Source organism: Aquarana catesbeiana, linkage group LG01 (genome assembly GCF_042186555.1).
Source record: "Aquarana catesbeiana isolate 2022-GZ linkage group LG01, ASM4218655v1, whole genome shotgun sequence".
In the NCBI taxonomy this organism is placed as follows: domain Eukaryota; kingdom Metazoa; phylum Chordata; class Amphibia; order Anura; family Ranidae; genus Aquarana; species Aquarana catesbeiana.
The window spans coordinates 187,387,106-187,408,072 of record NC_133324.1 but is presented as its reverse complement, the minus strand read 5'-3'; the positions used below and the strand labels follow the sequence as shown (position 1 = coordinate 187,408,072).

Sequence of the window (20,967 nt, the reverse complement as noted above, 5' to 3'; positions counted from 1 at the left end):
TTATTTCCTTTTCAACATGTAGAACATATCCAGTAAAAAGTTTTATAAACTGTAACTCAAAGATGAATGTCTACCTAATTGATTGCAGTACTTGTAAAGTACAGTATGTGGGATGCACTATCCGCAATCTACCTATTAGAATATCAGAACACTACAATGATACTTTAAATAGCAATGCAAAAAATATTTCAAATGTATCTAAACATTTTAGAACAGTTCATGGTGGTAATCTGGAGTCTTTTTCTTTTTGCGGTCTGGAACAGGTGAAAAGATCTGTTAGGGGGGATACACACCATAATCTACTTCAGCGGGAGGTGTGGTTGATACACAGATTGAATACTCGATTTCCTAGTGGAATGAACAGTAGAGTGGATGTGAACTTGTTTTTAACCACTTGGCGTCAGCACTATAGCTGAATGACGACCACAGTGCGGACCTGAATTTCCGGGAGGCCGTCATATGGTGGCCTCCCCTTTGCACGCTCCCTGCGCACTGTGATCACCGAGTCACTGGGACTCAGGTGATCACAGATCCGAGTAAGGGGCCAATCATCATCCTATAAACATGCGGTAGAGCTTGGGTGAGTTTTTGTCTACATTACCATGTTTGCCCTTTTCACCCGCTCCAGCCGGAGAAATATTTGGAGATTTGAACTTTGAGCTTGGATATAGCTTCATATAATATTTTGCAAATATGAGCACACAGCAAGATGCAAACATCGAGGTTGGTCAGCCAGAGACCATACACACAATCCTTACCATTCTGGATCGGAGTTTTAAATCTTCACAGGTTTTTACCAGGGAGGAAACTCTTTAAACTCAGAAGCCTCTCGCAAATCCAACTTTGAAAGACTCACATCACAAATGCGGAAGGAGATGAGGTTATGGTGGGATCATACAGGACTGCAAAAATATATTGATGAAAAAATGGTCCTAAGGGGCTTAAGGATTAAAAAGTCACCTTCAATGGTTTATTCAGATCAGTTCCAAACAGAATGGAACGATATACCTACTGGATGCTCCATGCAACTTATGAATCTCATTATGACATATGAGAAGGAAGCGTTATTGGAAGTCAATAAGGAGATTGTATCTCTAAAGGATTCATTATCCCAATTTTCTTCTCTCTCTCTCTCTCTATGACACATTGAACCAGGCTCTTTTAAAGGGGTTGTAAAGGTAATTTTTTTATTTTTTTAAAATAACAAACATGTTATACTTACCTTCACTGTGCAGCTCGTTCTGCACAGAGTGGCCCCGAACCTGCTTTTCTGGGGTCCCTTGGCGGCTGTTTCAGCTCCTCCCCGCAAGAACTAACCACCTCAATGCGAGCTCCCTCGCATGGTGGTTAGTTGTTGCGGGCGCGCTCCCGTGATACAGCCGGCGGCTATAGCCGCTCGTTGTATCACTCGGCCCCGCCCCCCAGCGCGCCGCGTCATTGGATGTGATTGACAGCAGCGCGAGCCAATGGCTGCGCTGCTTCCAATCCATCCACTGTAGCCAATCAGCGGCCAGGCTGAGCAGCGGAATGGATGTCGGGAACGAGCAGCCGACTTTCGAGGGGTCAGGTAAGTAAAACGGGGGGGCTGGGGGCGGTGGTATTGTCAGTAGTTTTTTCACCTTAATGCATAGAATGCATTAAGGTGAAAAAATTTTTACCTTTACAACCCCTTTAATGAATACACAAAGCTTGGAATCAAAAATTGTGGAAACAAAAAGATCCAAGTTCTTACGTGATCTCAAGGACTATGAGGATGGATTTGTCTATCAACATAAAAATCGCACATTCCCTCACTTTATTCTAAAGAAACAAATATCTGGCTCTGCAGGAGAGGAAAGGGTTAACTTTAGCTCCCCAGAGACATCTGATACTCAATCTGAATTTTCAGAGTCAGGATTGCCAAACACCTCCCACAGTTCAGCCAGCTCAGTTTTTTCCAAACAGGATTCCCCTGCTGTATTATCAAAAAACATGCAGGGCAACAATCAACATTTGAAGAAAAAAAAAAGATCAAGACGTGGGAGGACAAGTAGAAAAATCTGGCAATGGAAAATATCCCAGGAGAACGGGGAAATCCAAGAAGTAGGTATAATAAATGTGCTGAATTTATCATCTGTTACACTGACTGACAGTGAACTTTACTTATTGTCAAAAGGCTTATCCTTTGCTCCTGTTTGCCAATTTGATGGCCTATCTACCGTTCTGGACATTAATTTTGTTAGGAATCTTTTGCTGAGAAAACACTTTGATCAGGGAGCCCTAGAAACTGAGATTGCATCAAGTGTGGCTCCAGTTGATGATACTACGATTTCTTCTTTCACATTTGATCATCTTATTATGATTTCCACTTTAGAAAGTTTATTATCTGAATCTGATGTGGGGTCTCATGGGATTAGAAATAGTCTTGTCTCCACTGGAGACAGGTATTTCTATCCCATTCAGGCTAGGAGTGAAGTGGTAGACTCATTCCAGCAAGTAGTAGAAGTGGAGCTCAGCAAACTTAAGGAGCTGACAGAGTCTCAAACACATCATGTTAAACATAACTTAAGTAAAGGGGAACACGAGGCTCTGCAAAAACTTAAGGTTAGAACTGATATAACAATCCGTCAAGTGGATAAGGGTGGAGCAGTTGTAATTCTTAATACAGAAGATTATAATTCAGAAGCTCTCAGACTATTAAATGACATCAGCACCTACAGGCCACTGGATTCAGATCCTGCTGATGGTATTCAACGGGGCTTGTTGCAACTTTTGGATGATGGTGGAGAAATGGGTGTTTTAGAACAGAAGATTATTGATTTCATATTTACAGATAAACCTGCGACCCCAATATTCCACCATCTTCAAAAGGTACACAAGCAACAATACCCTGTTCAGGGACGCCCAATAGTAGCACGTATTGGATCCCCATTATAAAGACTCAGTGAATGGGTGGATGAGCATTTACAACCCTTGTTTAAATGCTTACCTGGCTATCTTAGGGTCTACAGGACATTTATTGGCACATACACATGAGATTATATGGTCGGCCAATAGTTGTTGGATCACAGTGGATGTTAAAACATTATACTCCTGCATACCACACCACTTGGCACTCCAAGCTGTTAAATATCACCTTACATGTTATAGTTGTTATAAGCGGGAGTTGTGCGAATTTTTGTGCATGGCTATAGAATTCCTGCTAAAATACAATTATTTCATGTTTGACTTTAAGTATTATTTACAGTGCCTTGGTGCATCAACGTGTTCAAAATTTTCCCCTTCTCTTGCAAACTTATAGATGGGTTGATGGGAGGAGACTTTCCACATGGTAACCCATATGGAGAATTCATTGATTATGTTGATTGGTATTGTCACTTTTTGGATGATTTGATATTTGTATGGAAGGGGTCAGCCAATGAATTGGACTAATTTTTCGGCTTCTCTGAATACAAATCATCTGAATTTGGAGTTTACCCACACTTCAGATCGGGTCAGTATTAATTATCTGGTTTTGACTTTGGTGGGATGTTTGGATAGTGGAATAATTTCTACCAGAACCTACAGGAAACAGTGTGCAGGTAACTCACTTCTGTTGGCATCGAGTTGTCATCCAGCGCATACAGTGCGGGCATAGCCAATGGGTGGGTTCATCAGAGCAAAGAGAAACTGTTCCTCTGATAAGGATTTTGTTAATGAATGTAACATCGTTTCCAGTAGGTTGAGAGCGAGGATATAGCGGACATTTAATAGATAGAGGCAGAAGATTGGCAGAAAATAGAGAACGTGGTGATCTGATTGGCAATTCCTCTTCTATCAGAAAGAAGGCATAGTCCAGTGGGAGGAGAGTTGTTCACTTTGTGACCACTTACTCACAACAATACAATCAGATTGTTTCTATCATAATACTTTGGGTACAATGCTTTCGCTTTCTCTATTTCGTTCCACTTCCCCTTCCATTTCATGGTTGGGGACAGTGGGCTCCTATCCTTGTGGTTATAACACCTGTAAACAGTGTAAAAGACACAGAAAAAGCAAGGTAGAACTTATCCAGTAAAAAGTTTTATAAATTGTAACCCAGAGACGATTGTATACCTAAATGATTGCAGTACTTGTAAAGTACAGTATGTGGGATGCACTATCCGCAATCTACCTATTAGAATATCAGAACACTACAATGACACTTTAAATAGCAATGCAAAATTTCAAATCTATCTAAACATTTTAGAACAGTTCATGGTGGTAATCTGGAGTCTTTTTCTTTTTACTGTCTGGAACAGGTGAGAAGATCTGTTGGGGGGGGGGGATACACACCATACCCTACTCCATCTGTGATGGATACACAGATTGAATATTCGATTTCCTAGTGAAATGAACAGTAGAATGGATGTGAACTTGTTTTTAAAATAATATAATTTGATTCCACAAGGGGTTAATAATTGTTTGCCCTAGAGTTTTCAGTTTGTGTTTCCATTCTTTCCCTCCCCCTTTTCTCTGGTTCTACCAACCTCACATGATTTTAATTGTTAATTGATTTTAAATTGGATTGTACCACCCCCTTTTGTGGAGGAATGGACACCTTTTCCTATATGAACGTGATTTTATTGTAAATCTGTATGCTATGAGGAAGGCTTTTGCCAAAACATGTTACTGTTTTGATGTCACACTGCTGTTTGTGCTCAATAAAGACTTAAGAAGAAGCAATCGAGTTGCCGGCATTCTTTTTGCAATTTTTTTGGTGATGTCGATGGAGGATGCAAATAGAAAAAAAAATCATATTTAAATATTCAAATAAAATATGGTATCAACCAGAACACATAAAACAAACTAGGATTCCAACATGTTTTAAAAATAGCATTACACATACGACAAAACATTCCGGAATGAAATGAAACATCTTTGCAGATTTTACAAAGATCTTCAAGGAAAGAGACTTTACAGTTATAATACACTGGTTAAAAGGATTCAAGAACATCGGCCCAAGGTGGTTTACCAATGTATTCATTTACACCTAATTCCCCATCCAGCAGGAGCAATTGCAATATGATTTACAGTACCGTGCAAAAGTTTTAGGCATGTGTGAAAAAAATGCTGTAAATTAAGGATGCTTTCAGAAATAGAAGTGTTTTTGTCAATTAACAAAATGGAAAGTAAATGAACAGAAGAGCAATCCAAATAATTTGGTATGAGCACCCTTTGCCTTCAAAACTCCATCAATTCTTCTAGGCCAGTGTTTCAGGATTTCCCTCAGATGAAATGGCTGTGGCAATTACTAAAGCTGGATACACACTATACAAATGTTGTTGTTTGGTTTCCTTTAGATTTACCTTCAACTATGTAGTGTAGGGGTCTGCCTGATTGCAAACAAATTGAAAGTGTTTAGGTTTGACCTCATATTATATGGTTTTGATAAATATAAAGGAAAAAATCTAAAAAGAATTGTATACTGTGTATGGCCCCTTTCACAGTGAAACTGATCAAAACACCTGTGCAAAATAATGGGAAGCCTGAAAACATGACCTGTTGGGGTGCCTTGAAGACTGAAGTTGAGAAACACTGTTCTAGGCACACATGTACATCATTTTTGAAGGAATCGGCAGGTAGGTTGTCCCAAACATCTAGAGATTAACTAAGCACAGATCTTCAGGGGATGTAGGCTGTTTCAAATCCTCCTGTCTCTTCATGTAATCCCAGACAGACTCAATGATGTTGAGATCAGGGCTCTGTGGTGCCAAACCATCACTTCCAATACTCCTTGTTCTTCTTTACACTGAAATCGTTCTTAAAGTGATTGTAAAGGCAGAAGGTTTTTTTTATCGTAATGCATTCTATGCTTGGGGTCATTCTCCTGCTGCAGAATACATTTGGGGCCATGATAGACATGTATCTGCCTGTATTTCTCAGCACTGATAAATACCTGTCCTAAGACTCCCTGGCCAATCAGGTCTCAGGATTCGCTTCCTGATTGGCCGGGAGGAGAAGCAGGAAGACATTAGCAAATATAAATTCTCTAATGTGGGCTCGGGGCGCAGTGCTCTGCCTTTTTGAAGCCAATTAGAGCCTCAGGCTCTAATTATGTGCTTCAAAATAAAAAACCAACATTAAAAACGATGCGCCCGGCACCCTGCATGTAGACTAGGGGCCAGGCGCATGGATTATGGGGGAAGGCGCCCCTGCGTGCTGCATGAGCGGCCGCCACTGACTGCAATGCTGTCATAATTATAGCACCGAACTGATTACATATATATAGGTAAAGTTTGTAAACTTTTTTGAGTCCCTTGGGGGGCAGTGATAAAAGTTTATGAATTCTTCTTCTAAATGAATGTATTGTGGGTTAATAAACATTCATCGCATTTTCATGTAATCAGTTCATTAGGGTTGCCATAGGTTATGCAATTTTCTCTCCTTCAATCACAGGTTGAGGGAAAGAACATCGCTCAAATCCCCCATCAACACAGTTAGTGTTGATTAGCAGTTAGTTAGCAATCCCTCCTGCTGTGCTATTGTATTCTGACAGCAGGTTTCCCCGCTGTCAAAATACAATGATTACTGCTGCCGGCTATATCCAGTGGCAGAAATTGTATGAAAAAAAACGACAGGCTGGTTGTACATAGTACAACCAGCCTGTTCATAGATGGATCTTAATTTGGCTGGTTCCTGCTTAACCAGCCAAATTTAGATCCCTCTAGGGCCAGCTTTAGTGGCCATTCAGCTCAGAAGACTGGCAACATCTAGTGGCAGAGAGCAAATACTGCAGAGGACATCTCCAGATTAACAGTGGATCATGAGGCTACTACAGGCAAGTACACATGCATACCTGAATGTATAGAAAAGATGAACAAAACAGCTCAACAGCCGAGGCCAAAAGTTTTGAGAATGACACACATATTAATTTTCACAAAGTCTGCTGCCTCAGTGTTTTTATGGTTGAATATGTTTTTATTCACAAATATCGATGGATTACAAGAACAATGATCTCACTTTAAACCCCCCATCCCCTCTCTTTTTTTTTAATTTTGTGTATGTAAAGTTTCACACAGTAGTTGGTGAATCGGGTGAATAACCATATGGGCTATCACAATATCCACCCTTAAATAAACAAAATTAAAAACATCTCATGCTATACTGTATGGAGTGTTTAGGGGGAAAAGGAAGGAAAGGGAGAAAAAGGGTATTTTGGGGGGTTCTCCTCCCCCCTTTTTGTGTTAGGATTTCACTAGAAAGTAGTGTAACTGGGATAATCTTTGGTAAAGGGACATGTACACTTAGGAGAATCTGGTGGATATCGATAGGCAGCCATCTTGGTATCCACCCCTAAGGAGGGGGGGGGGGAGGATTTAAACACAAAAATGATTTCACCAATGTGGGTTTTTTTTTTGTCCCAGATAGAGAAGATTGGGAATAATTAAATATTAAAAGAGGCTTTAATTATTGCTGTGGTATGTTTATATGTTATGTTATATGTAATTTTGGGATGTAGAAATGATATTTGTGATTGTGGATGTTTTGAAATGTTTATTTAAATGAAAATTATTTAAAAAATTAATAGATTTGAAAACAAGAACAATACAAATGTTTAAAGTAGAAAACATTAAAAAGTACATGAAATCCAAACTCAGATTACTAAATACAATGCACCAAAAACAATACTCGCAAGGGATCATGCCCCCTAAAAGAGTAAAATGATCAATAAAGGCACAATCATTATGAATAGAGGAACACAATCAAAGTATGCTAGAGAAATACAGTAATAAAATTGCTTCACCCCCAAGGAATAAATGTCCTCAGGGGGATCTTCAATATACATACATTCAGTGCAGTGGCTAAATACTCAAGATAAAAGAGTCTGGTAATACTAGTAGAGAAAATAGGTATATAAAGAAGAAATAGGGAGGAAGCCTCAGTGTTTTTCAATCTTTTTGTCAGATGTTACTATGGTATACTGAAGTTTAATTACAAGCATTTCATAAGTGTCAGAGGCTTTTATTGACAATGACATAACCTTTATGCGAAGAGTCAATATTTGCAGTGTTGACCCTTCTTTTTCAAAACCTCTGCAATTCGCTCTGGCATGCTGTCAATCAGCTTCTGGGCCACACCCTGACTGATGGCAGCTTGTTTTTGCATAATCAATCCTCTTGAGGATTAACCACAAGTTCTCAATGGCATTAAGGTCTGGGGAGTTTCCTGGCCATGGACCTAAAATGTTGATGTTTTTTTTCCCAAGCCACTTAGTTATCACTTTTGCTTAATGGCAAGGAGCTCCATCATGCTGAAAAAGGCATTGTTCATCATCAAACTGTTCTTGAAAGGTTAAGAGAAGTTGCTCTCGGAGGATGTTTTTTTGCCATTCTTTATTCATGACTGTGTTCTTTTTTTTGTGAATGAGCCCACTCCCTTGGCTCAGAAGCAACCCCACACATGAATGCTCTCAGGATGCTTTACTGTTGGCATGACACAGGACTGATGGTAGCGCTCACCTTTTCGTCTCTGGACAAGGTTTTCTCTGGTCCTCAGCAGTCCAATCCCTGTACCTTTTGCAGAATATCAGTTTGCCCCTGATGTTTTTCCTGGAGAGAAGTTGCTTCTTGACACCAGGCCATCCTCCAAAAGTCTTCACCTCTCTGTGTGTGCAGATACACTCACACCTGCCTGCTGCCATTCCTGAGAAAGCTCTGCACTGGTGGTCCCCCCCATCCCACAGCCGAATCAACTGCAGAAGACAGTCCTGTCGCTTGTTGGACTTTCTTGGGCACCCTGAAGCCTTCTTCACAAATGCAGTAGAGATTTTTTTTTTTTATGGGATTAAGTTCATTTTCATGGCAAAGAGGGACTTTGTAAATTGCAATTCATCTGAGCACTCTTCATAACATTCTGGAGTATTTGCCAATTGCTATCATAAAAACTGAGGCAATAGACTTTGTGAAAATTAATATTTGTGTTATTCTCAAAACTTTTGGCCACGGTTATAGTCTAAATATCAAATTCTTATAAGTGCAAAACTATTCTTTCTCAGGTGCTTGATAATCCTTACTTGGATAATGATTGTTTTGCATATTTTATAAGCAGACTAGCATGCACTGTTGTATAGGGGAATGTTTTATTCACTGTTTTAACACGTCTGCTGGTGATTTACTATTACTGTTATTGATTTGTTTTGTTTTTGGGTGTTTTGGATTGTTTCATTTCACATTTATATAAAGAATTCCTCTGTAGTGTGGAAGGGTTATTATCATTTTACAAACACATACCTGCAGCTGAATGAGCCAACGGAAGGAAGGACACACCCTTTTCCTATCTTTTGGTAGTGACTGATCTGTCACACCTGTCAACTTCTTCACAACCGAACACTTTAAACACACAATGATGTGAAATAATGATTATTTCTTGTGTGACTGATCTTAATGCATTCATTCTTACCACTCCCTCTGACGTATCAGAATATATTTGTGTGTGTGTATGTTTATATTGCTTGTAGAATGATATCAGTTTGCAAGCAAGCACATTCCAAAGTTAGCTAAGTGCCGATATGCATAACTGTGCCATTTGATTATAGCAATTAACAATAGTGTAGTATTACTGTTATGCCCCTCACTACACGTGACTGAGGTGTATTCGGGCACACTGTTAACTCCTCTCATACCAATGCATTCCAGTAGGCGCAGAATCCTTTTGAACTTTTATTGATACAAGATAGAGTAAAACTGTAACAGATACAGACAAAATGCAATTAACAAAGATCATACAATTAGTGCCATCCTATCTATCTATCTAGCTGAAGATACAATTAGTAAACATACCGAAGATGGATCCGGATGGCTAACGTAGAGCTTAGCAGCAGATGTGTATGCTTCCATGGTAGGAAAAGATGAAAATGGTGGAGGAAGCTGATGCAAGGCCTGATGGGATTGAAAGTACGGAGGCTTTCATGTACCAAATCTAGCCAGCTATACTAAATGACTACATGAAATAGGTAAGAGCAGTTATGCAAAATGGTCGCTAGATGGCAGCATAGAGCAATCTAATTAAATCAAAGGGTAAATGGGAAAATCTCAAGCCTTATTAAAGAAGGCATGACACTCCCCGCTTGGTTTCCCACGGATACCACACATCATGGCACTCCGGAGGAGAGTAACAAAATAAGTTCAGAAACAGGTCTGAGGAAAAGTTTAGGCTGGCCTTGCCTAATGACTTTGAGTTCAACTTTTCTGACGTTTCCATCTTCACTGGGAAACACTTGGGTTATCAAACCCAAAGGCCACTCGTTTCTCTTGGATTGAGAGTCTTTCATGAGAACGATGGCACCAGGCTGTAAGTTGGGTTTGCTGTCTTGCCACTTGTTCCTGGTCTGTAGATTAGACAAGTATTGTTTCTTCCACTTGTTCCAAAAGGTGTCAGCTAACACTTGTACTCTTTTCCATTGACATCTGTATAAGTCCTTTGTGTCTAGATTGACTGGAGGAGCTGTGATCACCTCAACTTTCTGAGTGAGCAAAGTGGAAGGTGTAAGCAAGAAAGGATCTTCAGGATCATTAGGTATAGATGTCAAAGGTCTGGCATTCATTACAGCTGATACTTCAGCCATGAAGGTTGTCAGAGTCTCATGTGTGAGTTTTGAAGCAGTAGCTCTTTGTAAGGACTTCCAAGTGGAGAATTTGTGGAAGCGCTTGGATCCCAACAGTTGGTTAGAAATTGTTGTATGTAATGTGGAAACCTGAGGACGGATATCTGAGTCAGATTCAGGTTCTAGCAGTACATATGTCTCCCTTACTGGAGTGGTAGGCGCTGACTTGTACAGGAAGGGTGGTCCTGTGAGCCATGTAGTGTCTTTGAGACGGGATGCTGGTACAGACCTTGTAGCATGATCTGCTGGGTTATGATCAGTTGAGACATAATGCCACTGGGTGGGCTGTGTCGACTTCCTGATTCTTAGGACTCTGTTGTGTACATAGACATAGAATCTCCTACTTTCGTTGTAAATGTAACCCAACACTACCTTGCTGTCTGTGTAAAACTCTGTGTCCTCAAGTTCTAGATCCATCTCAGATGTAATAAGTTCTGCTAGTTCTACTGCTAGTACAGCAGCACACAGTTCCAATCTTGGAATGGTGGTTTCGGGACATGGTGCTAGCTTAGCTTTGCCCATAACAAACCCAATTTGAACTTGGCCCTCGATGTCTACTGACTTGAGGTAGGTTACTGCTCCTATTGCTTTAACTGAAGCATCGCAGAATACACATAACTTTGTAGACTGAACCCTTGTGGGAGGAAAGTGGGTGTATGGTCTATGTATGTGTAGGTTGGATAAAGTCTTTAAAGAGTCTCTCCATGTTACCCATAATGTCTCTTTCTCAGGAGGTAGTGGAGAATCCCAATCACATGTGTCTGCAGTAAGCTCTCTAAGCAGAATCTTACCTTGGATGGTAATTGGTGCTGCAAACCCAAGTGGATCATACAGGCTGTTAATGGTGGATAAGACACCTCGCCGTGTGAAGGGCTTTGTCTCTTGGTCAACCTGAAAGGTAAGGGTGTCAGACTTGAGGTCCCAGTTGAGTCCTAGGCTGCGTTGCATAGGAAGGGAGTCTGTAGCTAAGTCCAGATCTTTGAAGTCACTGGCATAATCTTGGGAAGGGAAGGCCTCCATGACGACCTTGCTGTTTGATGCTATCTTATGCAGTCTGAGATTTGAAGAGGCAAGCGTGCTTTGAGTCCTCTTGAGTAGACTTATTGCAGCTTCAGGTGAAGAAAGTGATTTCAGACCATCATCTACATAAAAGTCTCTTTCAATAAACTGTGTAACGTCTTTCTCACCTTCTTGGGCAGATAGCTTAAGTCCATAGATGGCAACAGCAGGAGATGGACTGTTACCAAAAACGTGTACTTTCATGCGGTATTCTGTAATGTTTTTAGTAGGGTCATTGTCTTTGAACCATAGGAATCTCAAGAAGTTCCTGTGTTCTTCCTTGACTTGGAAGCTGTGGAACATTTGCTGAATGTCTGCAACTATGGCAACTGCTTCTTTGCGGAATCTGATGAGAACACCAAGAAGTGTGTTGTTGAGATCTGGTCCCTTTAGGAGGACATCATTTAATGAGATCCCTTGATGCCGTGAGCTGGAGTCAAACACTACCCGGATTTTACCTGGCTTCTTGGGGTGGTAGACACCGAAGATTGGTAGGTACCAGCACTCTTCATTGTCTTTTAGAGGTGGGGCTATCTCAGCATGGTCATCCTCAAACATCTTACTCATGAATGAGAAGAAATGCCCTTTCATTTCTGTTCTTCTTTGAAAATTGGATCTGAGGGAAGAAAAGCGTTTCAAAGCTTGTTCTCTGTTGTTAGCAAGACGGGGTCTCTGCGCTTTGAAAGGCAGGGGTGCCACCCAGCTGTTTTCGTTGGTTTTGTAGAATCCCTGTCTCATTATCTCCAAGAAGATATGATCTTCAATAGATGGGCCAATTTTGTGATCTTCTTTAGTCCTTTGGAAAACTGAGCACCCTAAATGATCTCTGTCTTCATGACAAAGAAGATTAGCGGTGTAAGGGTTGGAATGAATTACACTGGCAGGCTTCTCTCTTACAAGGAATCTGTTGGTGCAAGGCTGAAATAGGGATGGACGCCCACCTTCTAGTGTCTTTGTAAAGAGAGAGTTCACGCTGGTTGGTTTGTGAACACTCCCTAGGCATACGTTGCCTATGATGACCCATCCTAGGTCTAGCTTCTGGGCATAGGGGGAGTTGTGGGGACCATTGATTTGTTTTCTCACCTTGTGAACTCTGATGATGTCCCTCCCAAAGAGAAGTGCTATCTCGGCCTGGGGATCCAGTTCAGGGATGAGATGTGCTATGCCCTTCAGATGTCCATGATGAAGTGCCACCTCTGGTGTAGGGATCTCCTCTCTATCAGTTGGGAACTGATTGCACTCGATTAGAGTTGGCAGGGGCAGGGTAGTCTGACCATTAAAGGATTCGATTTGGTAACCAATGGCTCTTCTCCCAGTTTCTTCACTTACCCCTGTACAAGTCTTAAGTAAGTATGAAGAGCCGGCTTCCTTGATTTTGAAAGTGTCAAAGAAGGCTGAGCTGGCGAGTGATCTGTTGCTTTGATCGTCCAGGATCACGTATAGCTTCACTGCCTTTTCTCTGCGACCCGTGGGGTAAACTGTGACAAGACAAATCTTAGAGCAGGATTTGTTAGACAGACCTTCTCCACAGACTTGGGTGCACCGGGGTGTAACTACAGGAGGTACTGTGTCTTGTTGCTCCCCGCCGTGCTCGTCCACTGTGGGTGAGGGGGTAAGAGTCCATGGCGCTGGCCCTGGATGTAGAGCTGTGTTGTGCTCTGAGCTGTTGCACTCAGAGCAGTTGATGCTCACCTTACAGTTTTTCCCAAGGTGAGAAGTTGATGCGCAGCACCTGTAACAAAGTCTGTTTTCCTTGAGGAAGGTTCTGCGATCTTGGAGAGTCTTTTCTCTAAAACCTCTGCACTTTGACAACGAATGAGGCTTCTTGTGAAGAGGACACTCTCTGCTTGGATCCTGTGTTGGAGATACACTTGTTTTGCGTACTGCAACAGGTGCGTCTTTGAAGTTGTGGGTTAGAGCAGGCTTACTTGACCTAGGGTGAGCAGAGTCAGATGATGAGATGTCAAAACTAGGATCATTTTTAACCTTTGCTTGATAGCGAATAAAGTCCACAAAATAAGAGAATGGTGGGAAGGGGACGTTGTGTTTTTGCTTGTACTTGGAGCCTCGTGAAATCCAGGTTTCTTGAAGGCTGTAAGGTAGCTTTTGCACTATAGAGTTAACGCCACGGGCTGTGTCCAGAAAGGCAAGGCCTGGCAAGTCTCCTTCTGCTTTGGCTATTTGGAGTTCTGTCACTAGGTCACTCAGTTCTCTCAGCTTCTGGTAGCCTTTGTTAGGAATCCTGGGAAAGTCCTCTATTCGCTTAAAAAGAGAGTTTTCTATAACTTCTGGGGAACCGTAACATTCATCGACCCTTTCCCATATCATGCTCAGCCCTCGGCTTGGGTAATTAATGTTAATGTCTCTGATTCTCCTTGCATGCTCTGACGATTCATTCCCCAGCCAATTGACTAAGAGGTCGGCTTCTTCACTTGCATTTAGCTCAAGGTCTCTAGTTGCATTTCTGAAGGACGAACGCCATGCTCTATAACTTTCAGGGCGATCGTTAAACTTTGCAAGTCCCTTTGCTAACAGTTCACGTCGTGCTAAGAACTTGAAGAAATCTGACATACCTTGATCGTTGTGTGAGTAGCCAGGGGGCGCTCTGTTGTGCCAGGAACTTGGTGGGTATTTGCGGTCATCAGAGATACAGTCGCTGTGTCTTTTAACCCGTCGTTCTTCATTTTCAATTTGGTCAACTGTGACGTAGTGTTTTGATTGCCTGGCTGCAGAATGTGCTGAAAACTGACTGAGTGCGGGTTTACTTTCTTGCTTCACGTAAGGCCTGTGAATGGCAGGGGTTGAGTCCGCTCTCGGTGCTGTAAGTGGGCAGTTGTCTGGTTCGGCGTGCCGCCGCACATATTCTGAGGTACGCTCTGTACCGTCGTCGGGAACGGATTTTCTTTCAAGTACGTTGCTGAGCCGTTCACTGGTGGGCTTTGCAAGTTCTTCTAAGATGTCTGCCTCGGCCGCAGCAGCCGCTGACTCCTTCTCTGCAGCTAGTTCCTCCAATGCAGTTTCCATACGTAACTTTTCTAATTTAAGTTGCATCTCGGCAAATGCAGCTTTTATTTCTTTTTCGGCGAATGCAGCTTTTATTTTGGCCTCCTTTGCCGCAAAGTCAGCTTTTACTTTTGCAGATTCCGCCTTTGCGCGGGCAATGGCAATTGTTTCGCTTTTCACTGACCTCCTTGTGCTCATGGAGTAAACTTCTGACCTTGTTGTGAAGTGCTCTGACTTTGTCTGTGACATGGTGTCCGGCTATATGGAAGCTGATAACACTGCTGTATTACTGGCGTTCTGTATGATAGCTGTGCTTAGAAGCCTTTGCTTTGCTGCTGTTCTGTATGCCAGCCGTGCTTAGAAGCCTTCGTTTTACTGCTGTTCTGTATGCCAGCCGTGCTTGGAAGCCTTCGTTTTACTGTTATGCCCCTCACTACACGTGACTGAGGTGTATTCGGGCACACTGTTAACTCCTCTCATACCAATGCATTCCAGTAGGCGCAGAATCCTTTTGAACTTTTATTGATACAAGATAGAGTAAAACTGTAACAGATACAGACAAAATGCAATTAACAAAGATCATACAATTAGTGCCATCCTATCTATCTATCTAGCTGAAGATACAATTAGTAAACATACCGAAGATGGATCCGGATGGCTAACGTAGAGCTTAGCAGCAGATGTGTATGCTTCCATGGTAGGAAAAGATGAAAATGGTGGAGGAAGCTGATGCAAGGCCTGATGGGATTGAAAGTACGGAGGCTTTCATGTACCAAATCTAGCCAGCTATACTAAATGACTACATGAAATAGGTAAGAGCAGTTATGCAAAATGGTCGCTAGATGGCAGCATAGAGCAATCTAATTAAATCAAAGGGTAAATAGGAAAATCTCAAGCCTTATTAAAGAAGGCATGACAATTACTACTGTGCAATGTCATATAAATACTTTTACTCTACTTTAAAGTGTTACTACTGTAAACCCAGGACCTTGCATTTACTATATCTGGTCTCCCACAGTACGGAGAACATGGAAATGCAATTATTTTAATAAATTTAAACTGCTAAAAATTCCTTTTCTCATCAGCAGTATATAGCAGTCTTGTGACTTCTATCCGTGTCCGGGCGAGCACTGGTTAAAGCTTGTAGGAGGAGTTTTCATTTTCTCCTGACTGTCCTATGAGGCTGCATGACCCCTGACCCTCTGTATGGACAGTGCTGATTGGCCCTGTGCTGATCACATGCACCCTTCAAAAAAAAAAAAAAACCTCTCTAGTAATACATACTAAACTGAGCATGTGCAGATTACCTCCTAGGACTCTGTACTATCAACAAAATGGATTAGGGAACTGTGGAGGAAGGGGAGGATCAGAGAAGACAGCATCAAACAGCCCTTTTACATAATGTGGAGGATTAACCCCTTATGTTTCACAGTGAGTATAACAAACATGCTTTACTGTATATACAGACTGACTTTACTGTTGCGGATTTAGGAACATTTTAAGGCTAAATTCGCACAGTATGCAGTGACACATTTTACTGCATTGTAAAACATCTGTCACCACAAGGACACGCAGGAAACAATTGTTTCCTATGTGTTCCATTCACACTGCAACACAGACTAGGGCTTTGCAGCAACATGTTGTAACAAGTGTTAGCGCTACCCCCGTAGGTTTGATCGCCGCTTAAGTTTGTTCAGTCCGTTACTCTGCCCTTTAACCCCAAGAAGCGTCTCAGCCCCTACTGGCACACCTAGCAATTGTGGTTAATAAAATAGCACAGTAATGACACACAGACACAGTTCCGCTCTTTCAGATTTACTTAGACAAGAGAAGAGACCTAAAGTAATATTAGTCAGCCAAGTCCTGTATAAGTAGCCAAGACTTGGTTGAAACAATTTCTATTAAAGCAGTTAAATGGCAATTAGCAACAACAAAAAAAGTAACACCAATGTGTACAGTGTTAAACAGTAATAAACAAATCCTTAAGCAAGCTAATGATTGTTGCAGATATTACTAAAGGGGAACCCCAGGCCGGCCTGTAGTATCTCTAATTATACTGAGGGTCAGAATAATTTGAATATTAGTAATGTGTGCCCTTTAACCACTTGCCGACTGTGTCACTCAGATATACTGCGGTACAATGGCTCTCCTGGGCGAAATCCCGTACGGGTACGTCCTACCCGTTTTCAGCCACCAGAGGGCGCGTGCGCACCCGCCGCACGGCGGGGGACCCAATGTGCGTGGCCGGTGGACACGATCAGCACAGGTCACGGGCAATTGCGTGCACGAGCGCCAGCATGGCAATTTGTGTGTGTAAACACACAAATCCTTGTGCTGTCACAGGAGAGGAGCCATATTGTTTGTTCCTACTAAGTAGGTAGAACAATATGGGTCCTCTCCTAGTCACTCCCATCCCCACACAGTTAGAACATGCTGAGGGAACACACATTTAACCCCTTGATCTCCCCCTAGTGTTTAACCCCTTCCCTTCCAGTGAGATTTATGAGTGCATTTTTACAGCACTGATGCTGTATAAATGCAAATGGTCCCAAAAATGTGTCAAAAGTCTCCGATCTGTCCGTCACAATGTCGCAGTACCGCTAAAAAATCGCTGATCACTGCCATTGCTAATACAAAAAAAAAAAAAATGATAAAAATGCCATAAATCTTTCCCATAGTTTGCAGACACTATAATTTTTGCGCAAACCAATCAATATACGCTTATTGCGATTTGGTTTACCAAAAATATGTAGAAGAATATATAATGGCCTAAACTGATGAAGAAATTCGTTTTTTTTTTTAAACTTTTGGAGATATTTATTATAGCAAAAAGTCAAACATATTGTTTCTCTTTTCAAAATTGATGCTCTTTTTTTGTTTATAGCGCAAAAAATAAAAAACTTAGAGGTGATCAAATACCACCAAAAGAAAGCTCTATTTGTGGGAAAAAAAGGTCGCAAATTTAGTTTGGGTACAGCGTTGAACGGCCGCGCAATTGTCAGTTAAAGTGACACAGTGCCAAATTGTAAAAAGTGCTCAGGTAAGGAAGGGGGTAAAATCTTCCAGGGCTGAAGCGGTTAAAAACAACCAAACATCAGTATCCTAAAGTGCAAGACCTCACTATCTTCACCGGCAAGTTAGAGCTCCTAAGAACACGAATTCCTTGACCAGGCAAATTATTGATTCTGTCTTATAGACAGATTGTGTGATTCAGGTACAAGTTTTCTGTGCACAGTGTTCATAGTGTGGTATATATGACCAACAATAGTAAGCTGTGGGCAAAGGCCCCTCTCACCAAGGGCCCATCTCACCCTGCCCAATGCAGATTTGTGATTCATTGCTGAATATTACTTTCATCCAGTTATCCACAGTCCATGATTGCTTTTCTTTAGCCCACTGTAACACCAGCCGCCACTGATCATAACCCTTTACACCTACTCTCCCTCGACACTGAAATGTAGCTGTTAGCCTAACAGTAAAACTAAACTCTGCTTTTAGAAAAAAAAACGATTTAAGAATGTATTTTTAACAAAAAAAAAGTACCTTCTATTGCTCTCAGCCTCCTCCAAATCTCCAAATTCCTTTTTGTCACTGCTGCACACCCACTTCCTGTTAGAGGGTGGCTACTTTTATTCCCTATGGTCGGAAGGTAGCCACCCTCTCTTGCACCCTGACAAAATGGACTGTGGACCTAAATTTTAAGTGCGTATATAGAAGTACATGAGTGTATCTTGCACTGCTCATTCCAAACAGATGTGGAAAGGAAAGGTTTGGGAGCTCATAGAGGACACTACAGGGAGGCAGTAAAGTAAGGAACAAAGTCATTAAGTAGTGCACACATTTGTATGGATTATTTTTGAAGGATAAGAATTGCTCACAAATGCTCGGAAGAGAGCGGAGGTCTACCAAGTAGACCGGCAGTCTCTCCTAAAGAGGTAATTTAGGAGTGGTTAAGTTCCACTTCAAGTGGGGACACCCTAATTCATTAAAATTTCCTAAGGAGTGAAATCAACTGTCCCCAAGTTTATATAGGACCCAGTTTGATTGAGGGTATACTATATTAAGGGTATATAGTACCCTGACAGTTTATTTTTTTGCCATGTCCCAATAAGGAGATTTCCCTTCACCCCGTCCTATGGCCAAAACAGGAAGTGAGAGGAAATCCTTGCAAATTAAAGGAAACCCCTGTGGACCCCCAGGTCACTGGAACTAGTTTCCCCATTGGAAGATTTCCCCTCCATTACTTTTCTGGAGATAATTTGGGTTTTTCTTTTACTTTCACTTTCAGTGATAATGGTAAAGAGGCCAAATAGAGCAGATGAATCTCCATTTGGTGGAGGGGGATTATGGTGTGGGGTTGTTTTTCAGGGGTTGGGCTTGACCCCTGAGTTCCAGTGAAGGGAACTCTTAAGGCGTCAGCATACCAAGACATTTTGGACAATTTCATGCTCCCAACTTTGTGGGAACAGTTTTGGGATGGCCCCTTCCTATTCCAACATGACTGCGCACCAGTGTACAAAGCAAGGTTCATAAAGACATGGATAAGTGAGTTTGGGGTGGAGGAACTTGACTGGCCTGCACAGAGTCCTGACCTCAACCCGATAGAACACCTTTGGGATAAATTACAGCGGAGACTGTGAGCCAGGCCTTCTTGTCCAACATCAGTGCCTGACCTCACAAATGCTCTTCTGGAAGAATGGTCAAACATTCCTAAACCTTGTGGACAGCCTTCCCAGAAGAGTTGAAGCTGTTATAGCTGCAAAGATTAGGCCAACGCAATACTGTATTAAACCCTACGAACTAAGACTGGGATGCCATTAGAGTTCATTCAGGCGTCCCAATACTTTTGGTAAGATAGTGTATATAAATGGTGATCGCACCACACATGTGAGGTATTCTGTGAATGTCAAAGCAAGAGCAATAATTCCAGTGCCAGACCTCCTGTATAACTCCAAACAAGAAACCTGTAAATGTTTTTAAAGTGTCACCTATGGAGATTTTTAGGTACATTTTAGGTAGTTTGGTGCCGTTCCACGGGCATATGCAATTTTAAAGTGTGACCTGATAGATATCTATTTACTTGGAGTAACAATATCTTTTATGTTTTACCAAAAAATTGGGTATTATATTGTGTCCGTGTTCACTAAAGCACATCAAAGTGTTTTTTTTCCTGGAAATTTGCATTTGATAAAACGCTGTGCAAATATCGTGCGACATAAAAAAAACTGCAACAACCACCTTTTTTTCTCCAGGGTCTCTGCTTAAAAAAATATATAATGTTTGGGGGTAATTTTCTAGCAACAAAAAATGAAACTAGTTATTAACTCTCACAGAGATCACAATGCTTCCCTTGTCAATGCTGTCATCTTCCTTGCTCACCAGGTCAGACCTATTTGTTTAGGCATTTTGTAGGGTGACACTGAGATGCCAGGCCCAGAATAATATGACCGTGTGTTTCTGAGAGGCTTCTGGCCATGTGATTGGCCATTATTGTACAGCATAGTTCAGCTTTTCTGAAAAGCTATACAATTGCTATATATTTGACATGCCAGGACGTTATTGATGCAGAGTTGCAGTGAAAGGTCTGCTAAATTTCACATTGCAGAGCTACATACTGATGTGAAATCATCTTGCTTTTACTTACCTTGTTTATTTCCACTTCTTGGCTCTTCTGAGGTACTGATGACCTAGCCAGGGCCTAACAGAGACTTTCTAGGAAGGCGTAGGCACAAGTGCCTTGCATGAAGTTCTCCTTTCTAAACTGTAAGATTTTGCAGGAAAAAAAGGTCTTTTTTTTATTTTTAACAAGGTTGCAGCTCTAGAAGTGAAACTTCTTCCACAGAATTCTGATCTTCAAAGATGATCCATCCAATAGAAACAATTGCCCTTTCACACGGGTTTTCTCATCAGGTCTGGCAGTTTTTCAAGCAGACTTGATCAAAAGCTCTTAATTGACAGGCAGACTTGTACCCGTTTACACCCACCTACCTCTGAGTCTGCCCAGGTTCGTTAAAAAAAAAAAAAAAAAAAAACAGAACAGGGCTGCGTTCTGTTTTTTTGGACCTAAACATGATAGATCGGAGGTAGATTAATGTAAACGGACACAAGTCAGTTTACCTCAGGTTGTCCATATAGCCATCAGGAGTCCGCTCTGTGAATGTGGTGAACACTGAATTGGCACAGATGTAAAAAACTGACATCTGTCCTGTGCTCTGATGCAGCAGGGGATCTGCTCATGGATCCCCTACTAAACAGAGTGGAGAGGCTCTGTGTGAAAGAGCCCATTTTCAGTATCACCACTC

At 41.6% G+C, this 20,967-nt stretch overlaps 1 protein-coding gene and 1 long non-coding RNA gene across 2 annotated transcripts in view; one reads left to right on the top strand and one right to left on the bottom strand.

Annotated features, from left to right (window-relative positions):
• Positions 1–1,907: 1,907 nt before the first annotated feature.
• LOC141125811 (uncharacterized) overlaps positions 1,908–20,967 on the top strand; it is a 31,635-nt gene continuing 12,575 nt past the window's right edge. Inside the window, exon 1 of the long non-coding RNA XR_012241399.1 lies at positions 1,908–2,082. This is a non-coding gene — a long non-coding RNA (uncharacterized lncRNA). The remainder of the gene's footprint in view (positions 2,083–20,967) is intronic.
• Positions 3,852–15,539, bottom strand: LOC141124080 (uncharacterized). Its single transcript, XM_073612177.1, has 3 exons — positions 15,305–15,539; positions 13,596–15,208; positions 3,852–3,984 (listed from the first exon to the last, which is right to left on the bottom strand). The coding sequence occupies exons 2-3, from the start codon at positions 14,912–14,914 to the stop codon at positions 3,852–3,854; spliced, it is 1,452 nt and encodes a 483-aa protein (XP_073468278.1). The 5' UTR covers positions 14,915–15,208; positions 15,305–15,539.

Coding starts and splice junctions, on each gene's coding strand:
- LOC141124080 (XM_073612177.1), bottom strand. CDS start 14,914: ATGTCACAGACAAAGTCAGAGCACTTCACAACAAGGTCAGAAGTTTAC. Junction 3,985..13,595: donor TCTGACTCTGCTCACCCTAG/GTCAAGTAAGCC, acceptor CACTGTTTACAG/GTGTTATAACCACAAGGATA.